We start from the raw sequence: 10,958 nt of genomic DNA on the forward strand, positions 1-10,958 counted from the left end.
GTTCTGTGAGCTCGCAATGAGTCGTCGAGCCACGGAGCGGGAGGGGAGGACCGAGCCGGCCTGGAGGATAGGGGACATAGAGAGTCAAAGGATGCAGAAAGGGAAGAGAGGAGGGTTGAGGAGGCAGAATCAGGAGATAGGTTGGAGAAGGTATGAGCAGAGGGAAGAGATGATAGGATGGAAGAGGAGAGAGTAGCGGGGGAGAGAGAGCGAAGGTTGGGACAGCGCGATACCATCCGAGTAGGGGCAGTGTGGGAAGTGTTGGATGAGAGCGAGAGGGAAAAGGATACAAGGTAGTGGTCGGAGACTTGGAGGGGAGTTGCAATGAGGTTAGTGGAAGAACAGCATCTAGTAAAGATGAGGTCGAGCGTATTGCCTGCCTTGTGAGTAGGGGGGAAGGTGAGAGGGTGAGGTCAAAAGAGGAGAGGAGTGGAAAGAAGGAGGCAGAGAGGAATGAGTCAAAGGTAGACGTGGGGAGGTTAAAGTCGCCCAGGACTGTGAGAGGTGAGCCGTCCTCAGGAAAGGAGCTTATCAAGGCATCAAGCTCATTGATGAACTCTCCAAGGGAACCTGGAGGGCGATAAATGATAAGGATGTTAAGCTTGAAAGGGCTGGTAACTGTGACAGCATGGAATTCAAAGGAGGCGATAGACAGATGGGTAAGGGGAGAAAGAGAGAATGACCACTTGGGAGAGATGAGGATCCCGGTGCCACCACCCCGCTGACCAGAAGCTCTCGGGGTGTGCGAGAACACGTGGGCGGACGAAGAGAGAGCAGTAGGAGTAGCAGTGTTATCTGTGGTGATCCATGTTTCCGTCAGTGCCAAGAAGTCGAGGGACTGGAGGAGGCATAGGCTGAGATGAACTCTGCCTTGTTGGCCGCAGATCGGCAGTTCCAGAGGCTACCGGAGACCTGGAACTCCACGTGGGTCGTGCGCGCTGGGACCACCAGATTAGGGTGGCCGCGGCCACGCGGTGTGGAGCGTTTGTATGGTCTGTGCAGAGAGGAGAGAACAGGGATAGATAGACACATAGTTGACAGGCTACAGAAGAGGCTACGCTAATGCAAAGGAGATTGGAATGACAAGTGGACTACACGTCTCGAATGTTCAGAAAGTTAAGCTTACGTAGCAAGAATCTTATTGACTAAAATTATTGAAATGATACAGTACTGCTGGAGTAGGCTAGCTGGCAGTGGCTGCATTGTTGACTTTGTAGGCTAGCTGGCAGTGGCTGCGTTGTTGACACTACACTAATCAAGTCGTTCCGTCGAGTGTAATAGTTTCTACAGTGCTGCTATTCGGGGCTAGCTGGCTAGCTAGCAGTGTTGATTGCGTTACGTTACGTTAAAAGAACGACAATAGCTGGCTAGCTAACCTAGAAAATCGCTCTAGACTACACAATTGTCTTAGATACAAAGATGGCTATGTAGCTAGCTAGCTACGATCAAACAAATCAAACCGTTGTACTGTAATGAAGTGAAATGAAAATGTGATACTACCTGTGGAGCGAAGCGGAATGTTGACCGGGTAGTTGAAGTTCTATTCGGTAGAGGTTGGCTAGCTGTTGGCTAGCTAGCTAGCAGTATCTCCTACGTTAAGGACGACAAATAGCTGGCTAGCTAACCTCGGTAAATTAAGATAATCACTCTAAGTCTACACACTCTAAACTACACAATTATCTTGGATACGAAGACAGCAAAGACAATTATGTAGCTAGCTAACACTACACTAATCGAGTCGTTCAGTTGAGTGTAATAGTTTCTACAGTGCTGGTGGACGGTGGACGTTAGCTAGCTGCTTAGCTAGCTGCTGGGCAGATAGCAGTGTAGACTACGTTAGGACGACGAAATACGATAATTACGCAATTATCTTTGATACAAAGACGGCTATGTAGCTAGCTAAGAAGAAATTGCTAAGATTAGACAAATCAAACCGTTGTACTATAATGAAATGTAATGAAAATGTAATGAAAAGTTATACTACCTGCGGACCGAAGTGTAGATGCGACCGCTCGCTCCAACCCGGAACCTCGATCTGGGGCTCCACGCAAGATCTCACCCCGTGGGGTCAAAATGATCACAAGAACGGTGAGCAAAAATCCCAGAACCACACAAGGGGACCTAGTGAATGACCTGCAGAGAGCTGGGACCAAAGTAACAAAGCCTACCATCAGTAACACACTACGCCGCCAGGGACTCAAATCCTGCAGTGTAGTACATGTCCAGGCTCGTCTGAAGTTTGCTAGAGAGCATTTGGATGATCCAGAAGAAGATTGGGAGAATGTCATATGGTCAGATGAAACCAAAATATAACTTTTTGGTAAAAACTCAACTCATCGTGTTTGGAGGACAAAGAATGCTGAGTTGTATCCAAAGAATACCATACCTACTGTGAAGCATGGGGGTGGAAACATCATGCTTTGGGGCTGTTTTTCTGCAAAGGGACCAGGACGACTGATCCATGTAAAGGAAAGAATGAATGGGGCCATGTATCGTGAGATTTTGAGTGAAAACCTCATTCCATCAGCAAGGGCATTGAAGATGAAACGTGGCTAGGTCTTTCTGCATGACAATGATCCCAAACACACCGCCCGGGCAACGAAGGAGTGGCTTCGTAAGAAGCATTTCAAGGTCCTGGAGTGGCCTAGCCAGTCTCCAGATCTCAAATAGAAAATCTTTGGAGGGAGTTGAAAGTCCGTGTTGCCCAGCAACAGCCCCAAAACATCATTGCTCTAGAGGAGATCTGCATGGAGGAATGGGCCAAAATACCAGCAACAGTGTGTGAAAAACTTGTGAACACTTACAGAAAACGTTTGACCTCTGCCAACAAAGGGTATATAACAAAGTATTGAGATGAACTTTTGTTATTGACCAAATGCTTATTTTCCACCATAATTTGCAAATAAATTCATTAAAAATCCTACAATGTGATTTTCTGGATTTTTTCCCCTCATTTTGTCTGTCATAGTTGAAGTGTACCTATGATGAAAATTATAGGCTTCTCTCATCTTTTTAAGTGAGGTAACTTGCACAATTGGTGGCTGACTAAATACTTTTTTGCCCCACTGTATATTAGGCCGTATTATTTTGCCATTTTAGGGCAAAACACTTGAATGAAATACAGGCTTACTACTTCTAAGTCTCAAACGCCCCCAGGAGACAAACTCACAAGGAACACAATTCAAGCTTCAGCAAAGGACAACAGAAAACACACCTCTTTTAACAGGGAAATCACAATGAGTAAATAAGACACACCTGAGTGTTGTTAATGTCTCTTGGATGTTTTCTGCCGCCCTCTGGTGACAGGTAGAACCATGACACTCTAACGCAGTTCCACCTCCGACACCGCCAAAACTGCTTTGCGGATGTCGGCTGGCGTGGATCTGATAGAATCTAGCCCAGTCATTCAAAAGTATACAGGAGTTTCATCAGAACTTCAGACTTCCAATGAATAAAAGAGCAAAGAGTATCTGTTGGAGAACTGAGACTATAATCATCAGTAGCACTTTATAATAACACCATGTGCTAAAGCATTTATAATGAATTAGTAAATTATTTATCATGATAGTAATCTAGTTATTCACGCATTTAAAAACAACTTTTAAAGTATTTAATAATGATTAATAACATCACTCATAAGATGTTCAGGTCCTTATAAACCATTTACTAACCATTAGTTAAGTCGTTTTATGTGTCCTCATCTAAAGTGTGGGATATTTATACTTTATAAATTCTTTATAAAAGTTTTGAGCGGCCAGTGTAATTTCTCACAAAAAGATGGACATGCATTGGTAGACATTCCAGCAGTACCTGGTGCTCCTTAAGGTCTCAAAATGGCCCCTAGAACATACATTCAGTTGGCCTGCACATAGCCCTGACCTCAACCACATCGAACACCTTTGGAATTCATTTGAATGCCGACTGCGAGTCAGGCCTAATCGCCCAACATCAGTGTCCGACCTCACTAATACTCTTGTGGCTGAATGGAAGCAAGTCCCTGCAGTAATTTTCCAACATCTAGTGGAAAGCCTTCCCAGAATAGTGGAGGATGTTATAATGTAGCAGCAAAGGGGGGATCAAGTCCATATTAATGCTCATGATTCTGGAATGAAATGTTCGACGAGCAGGTGTCCGCATACTTTTGGCTATGTAATGTATCAATGGTTAAACAACAAGCACACAATACTGAGGGGATGAATTGCAACCAACAGGCAGAATGTAGTGCTGTGCTACGCTTTACTAACGGATTTCTTAAAAAGCTACTACTGGGAGATTACATGCACCTGAGTGTTAAATCAAACTTGCTTGCAACAAAGTGACTCCTCTATCTAGGTATTTTGGTACTTTCCTTATACACTAGCCTATGCCAAAGTCCCCACATGAGTTGCTGCTGTCGGCTCCTGGCTTATATTCGTCGCATCTTTGATATTTGCCTCTCCAAAGGTGAGGCATGATGAGGCTTTTCATCAGCATTATTGACCTCACAATAAGCTCGATTAGAGTAACTGCATGACAGTTTTGTGGTGCTGAAACATGAAGCGGCAGCCGCAGCGCAATCAATAAGAGGTAGGCCTACCTGTTTAACAGACTAAATTATGGACTGTCCACAGATCTGTCAGCCAACTCCTCCGATAGTGTCACCACTCTTTAAATACCTCTGTGTCCATGAAGGGCTTGATGTGTTAAGTTAAAACCAGTGCTTGAATTGAAGGCCTATGTGAGGGTATGCCATAGTCTATTTTTGTTAAAGAAAATGGCAAAAAGCAAACCCCTTGTTAGCTTACATTTTTGAAAAACGAAACCGGATTCTGATTGTATAAAGCAATCTATAATGACGCTTTCCTCCGCAATACTTTGCGCTAGAAATTAGCTGCAACATGCACAAGAAAGATTCAACTCCGATCACAGGAGGTTGGTGACACCTTAATTGGTGAGGACAGGCTGATGGTAATGGATGAAGCGTAATAAGTGTAATTGTATCAAATACATCAAACACATGGATTACATGTTGTTGATGCCATTCCATTGTCTCAGTTCCATCCATTATTATGAGCCGTCATCCCCTCAGCATCCCCTCAGCATCCCCTCAGCATCCCCTCAGCAGCCTCCACTGACTCCGATGCATATTGGGATGTCTTTAGTTGGTCCCTATGAAATTCAGAGGCTGAGCTACGAAGATCTATAGTTGAGAAAAACCAAAAAAGACTGCTTGGGAAGTAATAGTCCTATGTTGCTATCAATTGAGCTTCTGTTCACCTTCCTTCTGTTCACCTTCCTTCTGTTCACCTTCCTTCTGTTCACCTTCCTTCTGTTCACCTTCCTTCTGTTAAAAAGGTGTTTAACTGGAGTCGATGTGTGCGCCCACGAGGACATTTAATGAGGATAATTAAAAATCCACATCAAAATCTCTGTTTAAGTTAGTGGTTTCTATATTCTTGCATGGGCTGCATCTCAATCCACAGCATTTCAATCTGGGCTCCCGGGTGGCGCAGCGGTCTAAGGCACTGCATCTCAGTTCAACAGGCATCACTACAGTCCCTGGTTTGAATCCAGGCTGCATCACATCCAGCTGGGATTGGGAGTCCCATAGGTCGGTGCACAATTGGCCCTGCCTTGTCCAGATTTGAATTTGTTTTAACTGACTTGCCTAGTTAAATAAACGTTACATGTCGGCCTTCCGCAACACATATTGGCATTTATTGTCATAACTTATGTACTGGAGACAGCTCTGCAGAGGTGTCACTAGTTGGAACAGCCACAAAGCCATAAAATCTGATTTAATCCAAACCTTAACCACACTGATAACCCTAAGGCCTAAACCCTAACCTTACATTTAGACCAAAAAGCAAATATTTGTTTTCGTACATCTTTATGATAATAGCCAAGTTTGGAGCTCAGTTCTGCCTCCAGGTCAAGATTCATGACAATAAACATCAACCTGCTTCTGTAACTGCGGTGGAAGGTGACAGAGCTACATCTATGCTTGCCAGACCAGGAGACATCCCGAAAAACCAAATGCTTTGGGATAGCAACTAATATGACCCCACCATTCAAAAGCTGAGACTCTCACGAACACGTAGGCCTACATGTAGGTTGTATTGCACTATGACTCAAGCCTCGTCTTTAGGTAACCGAGTACTGGGCTGAAACATGAATGAAAGTGAATAGAGCATTTCAGTGTCAAAGGTATCCGGGTCAATCCACAGTAAAACATATATCCTTATACACTGAGTGTACAAAACATTATTAGAATCATTTCTCTGGGCTAATAGCATTAAGTCTTATTTCAAAGTTTCATCCAATATACAGTTGAAGTTGGAAGTTTACATACACCTCAGCCAAATACATTTAAACTCAGTTTTTCACAATTCCTGACATTTAATCCAAGTAAAAATTCCTGTTTTAGGTCAGTTAGGATCACCACTTTATTTTAAGAATATGAAATGTCAGAATAATAGTAGAGAGAAGGATTTATTTCAGGTTTTATTTCTTTCATCACATTCCCAGTGGGTCAGATGTTTACATACACTCAATTAGTACTTGCCTTTGCCTTTAAATGGATTAATTGGGCCAAACGTTTCAGGTAGCCTTCCACTAGTTTCCCACAATAAGTTGGGTGAATTTTGGCCCATTCCTCCTGACAGAGCTGGTGTAACTGAGTCAGCTTTTTTAGGCCTCCTTGCTCACACACGCTTTTTCAGTTCTGCCCACAAATTGTCTATGGGATTGAGGTCAGGGCTTTGTGATGGCCTCTCCAAAACCTTGGTTTTGTTGTTCTGTAGCCATTTTGCCACAACTTTGGAAGTATGCTTGGGGTAATTGTTCATTTGTAAGACCCATTTGCGACCAAGTTTTAACTTCCTGACTGATGTCTTGAGATGTTGCTTCAATATATCCACATAATTTCCCTTCCTCATGCTGCCATCTATTTTGTGAAGTGCACCTGTCCCTCCTGCAGCAAAGCACCCCCACAACATGATGCTGCCACCCCCGTGCTTCACAGTTGGGATGCTTTTCTTCCGCTTGCAAGCGTTCCCCTTTTTCCTCCAAACATAATGATGATGATTATGGCCAGACAGTTCTATTTTTGTTTCATCAAGGAGGACATTTCTCCAAAAAGTACGATCTTTGTCCCCATGTGCAGTTGCAAACCGTAGTCTGGCATTTTTATGGCGGTTTTGGAGCAGTGGCTTCTTCCTTGCTGAGCGTCCTTTCAGGTTATGTCAATACAGGACTCGTTTTACTGTGAATATCGATACTTTTGTACCTGTTTCCTCCAGCATCTTCAAAAGGTCCTTTGCTGTTGTTCTGGGATTGATTTGCACTTTCTGCACCAAAGTACGTTAATCTCTAGGAGACAGAACGCTTCTCCTTCCTGAGCGGTATGAAGGCTGTGTGGTCCCATGGTGTTCATACTTGCGTACTATTGTTTGTACAGATGAATGTGGTACCTTCAGGCGTTTGGAAATTGCTCCCAAGGATGAACCAGACTTGTGGAGATCTACACATTTTTTTGGCTGATTTCTTTTGATTTTCACATGATGTCAAGCAAAGAGGCACTGAGTTTGAATGTAGGTCTTGAAATACATCCACAGGTACACCTCCAATTGATTCAAATGATGTCAATTAGCCTATCAGAAGCTTCTAAAGCCATGACATCATTTTCTGGAATTTTCCAAGCTGTTTAAAAACACAGTCAACTTAGTGTATGTAAACTTATAACCCACTGGAATTGTGATACAGTGAATTATACGTCAAATAATCTGTCTGTAAACAATTGTTGGAAAAATGACTTGTGTCATGCACAAAGTAGATCTCCTAACAGACTTGCCAAAACTATAGTTTGTTAACAAGAAATTTGTGGAGTGGTTGAAAACAAGTTTTAATGACTCCAACCTAAGTGTATGCAAACTTCCAACATCAACTTTATATATATCTTTTATTGATACCTACAGGGTCCTAAAATTCTAAATGATCCATGGTATGACCATCTTAAAACAATTCCATATGTCAGCTTAGTAGAACCACCCCCTGTCGGGGCTCTGTCTGCGGTGTAAGGGTACGTTTTGAAAGTAGGCTACAATGCTTAGGATCATACGAGGTCTCAGATGTAATTATTTGCAACCAGCGACCACGTCAAAAAGAGAAAATAAACATAGGCTACAAAACTCCTTTACTAGAGACATTGGTGATTTTATCTAAATTATTATATTATTGTCATTAAATAGAGTAGGTCTATTAATTGGACCGACTACTATTAGCTCAGAATAATGGTGGTATAAAAAAATGATATTCTGCTAATGTCTTCAGTCATGTAACAAGACTGGAGTTGCATGAATATGCCGAGTTCTGATTGAATCGAGGTCATAGTATAAGTATATGATTTTTGTCGACAATCTCCCAATGTAACTAATAAGAAAGGATGCTGCAAAGGGTGACTCTTTCCGCACTATTAGCTAGACCAGTGATTATCATTGTAGTGTATCCAAAGGTAAACTGGAGTTCTGTATTCAACCTAATGCAAACCTGAAGCTGTCTGTTTTGTTCGTGGCTTCATGTTGATAATCCCTCTACTGGTGATGCGTTAAGTGTCATCATCTCACCGTTGGAAAATTAAAGCTTCCACCTCCCTACTTCTCTTGCCTCAATTAAACACCTTGTTGTATCATGAATTTCTTTATTTCAACCAGGATTGCTGTCAATGACTGCTGTTTAACAAGCGTACTTGATCTCGAATAGCATTAAGCTTAAATAGGTTGTGTATGATAGGTTTATCAACTGCCCCTCTTTTGTGCAGGTTACCGTTTTTGTTCTGGAGGCAGATCTGCAGTGTGGTCCCTAGCTGGCACAGCAGCAAAGTCATCAAATCTGATTTTAAACCTAACCCTAACCTTAACCACACTGCTAAACCAAATGCATAACCCTAACCTTAAATTAAGACCAAAAAGCTCATTATTATTGACATACATTTTTACAATAATAACCCATTTTGACTTTGGAGCTGGCCCATCTAGCGAAAATCGCTCAGTTCTGACACAAGGACAAGACTCATCCCAATAAATGTCAAACTGACTCTTTTGTGTTGCCATGATCAAACGTAGGAAGACTAAAAAAAGGTGGCCATGCTTCAACAACACATGTTTAAAATTCATACAGACAGAAAGGTGAGCAGGGGATAAAAGAAAGCCTGTGCCATTGTTTGGAAGTGATAAGGCTAATGAGTGGTGGTTACGGTGGTTCTTTCCATCTGTCTCACCGGGGTTCAGGAATGTCTGCCTGTGTGCCGTCACCATGGTCACAAAGCCAGGGGCTGAGTGATCCTACAGTACTCTCTCTCTGATTTCTTTGAGGATGTGCGAAGCTCTCAGATGGGGGCCTGTTCTCCCTAAGTCACTCAGGGCAACTGGGGCCTCGTAGACCCAATCCACTCTGGTTGAGAGTGGCCAAAGTGTGTTTGTTTGCTTAAACCAAGCCTCACACAGATAAATACCAAATGGTGTTATAATGATACTGCAACACGTCTTCCCTGGTCTCACCACTCCTGTCTCTCCCACAGGTCACCAAGATGCTGTCAGTGGTGGTGATCCTGTTCGCTTTACTGTGGATGCCCTACCGGACCTTGGTCCTTATTAACTCCTTCGTTGACACACCTTACCTAGACGCCTGGTTTGTACTGTTCTGTCGGATTTGTATGTATGCCAACAGTGCCATCAACCCTGTAGTGTACAACCTGATGTCTCAGAAGTTCCGTTCAGCATTCCGCGGGCTCTCCCAATGCCAGAGGCTGGAGGCCCACTGTTCACTCTCCATGAACCAGACCGGCTACAGCATGGCCAGGGACCCACGCACCTCCCAACAGACTAGCAACGAGACCAAACAGGGGGCAAGGAGAGTGACCTGCACTGACACAGTGACAGAGTGGCAGAGCAAAGACACCTCCTCAGCCCAAGAGAGGAAGGATCTGCATCACCTGAAGGAAGAGAGGAAAGACACAAGCTTTGGTGAGATCAACTCCACACCTGGGCAATCTGAGATCAACTCCACACCTGGGCAATCTGAGATCAACTCCACACCTGGGCAATCTGAGATCAACTCCACACCTGGGCAATCTGAGATCAACTCCACACCTGTGCAATCTGAGATCAACTCCACACCTGGGCAATCTGAGACCAACTTCACACCTGGGCAATCTGAGACCAACTCCACATCTGGGCAAACTGAGATCAAAGCCACACCTGGGCAACTTGAGATGAGTGAGGCAGGAATTAATCACACAGTGCTGTAGATAAAGCAAGCTTGTTTTAACATGAGTAAGTGAGTATTCATCGTTCGCCAATCCCCCAAAAATGTGGTAACATACAGTGCCTTGCGAAAGTATTCGGCCCCCTTGAACTTTGCGACCTTTTGCCACATGTCAGGCTTCAAACATAAAGATATAAAACTGTATTTTTTTGTGAAGAATCAACAACGAGTGGGACACAATCATGAAGTGGAACGACATTTATTGGATATTTCAAACTTTTTTAACAAATCAAAAACTGAAAAATTGGGCGTGCAAAATTATTCAGCCCCCTTAAGTTAATACTTTGTAGCGCCACCTTTTGCTGCGATTACAGCTGTAAGTTGCTTGGGGTATGTCTCTATCAGTTTTGCACATCGAGAGACTGAAATTTTTTCCCATTCCTTCTGGCAAAACAGCTCGAGCTAAGTGAGGTTGGATGGAGAGCATTTGTGAACAGCAGTTTTCAGTTCTTTCCACAGATTCTCGATTGGATTCAGGTCTGGACTTTGACTTGGCCATTCTAACACCTGGATATGTTTATTTTTGAACCATTCCATTGTAGATTTTGCTTTATGTTTTGGATCATTGTCTTGTTGGAAGACAAATCTCCATCCCAGTCTCAGGTCTTTTGCAGACTCCATCAGGTTTTCTTTCGGAATGGTCCTGTATTTGGCTC

The 10,958-nt window shown here is 43.3% G+C and overlaps 1 protein-coding gene across 1 annotated transcript in view; it reads left to right on the forward strand.

Moving 5' to 3' along the window:
- The window catches only part of LOC135508720 (thyrotropin-releasing hormone receptor-like), a 29,657-nt gene extending 19,372 nt beyond the window's left edge, over nucleotides 1-10,285 (forward strand). The window contains exon 3 of the mRNA XM_064928952.1: nucleotides 9,557-10,285. Coding sequence (XP_064785024.1) covers nucleotides 9,557-10,285 — 729 coding nt within the window. The remainder of the gene's footprint in view (nucleotides 1-9,556) is intronic.
- The last annotated feature ends 673 nt before the right edge of the window (nucleotides 10,286-10,958 follow it).

Source organism: Oncorhynchus masou, chromosome 22 (genome assembly GCF_036934945.1).
Source record: "Oncorhynchus masou masou isolate Uvic2021 chromosome 22, UVic_Omas_1.1, whole genome shotgun sequence".
Taxonomy (NCBI): Eukaryota; Metazoa; Chordata; class Actinopteri; order Salmoniformes; family Salmonidae; genus Oncorhynchus; species Oncorhynchus masou.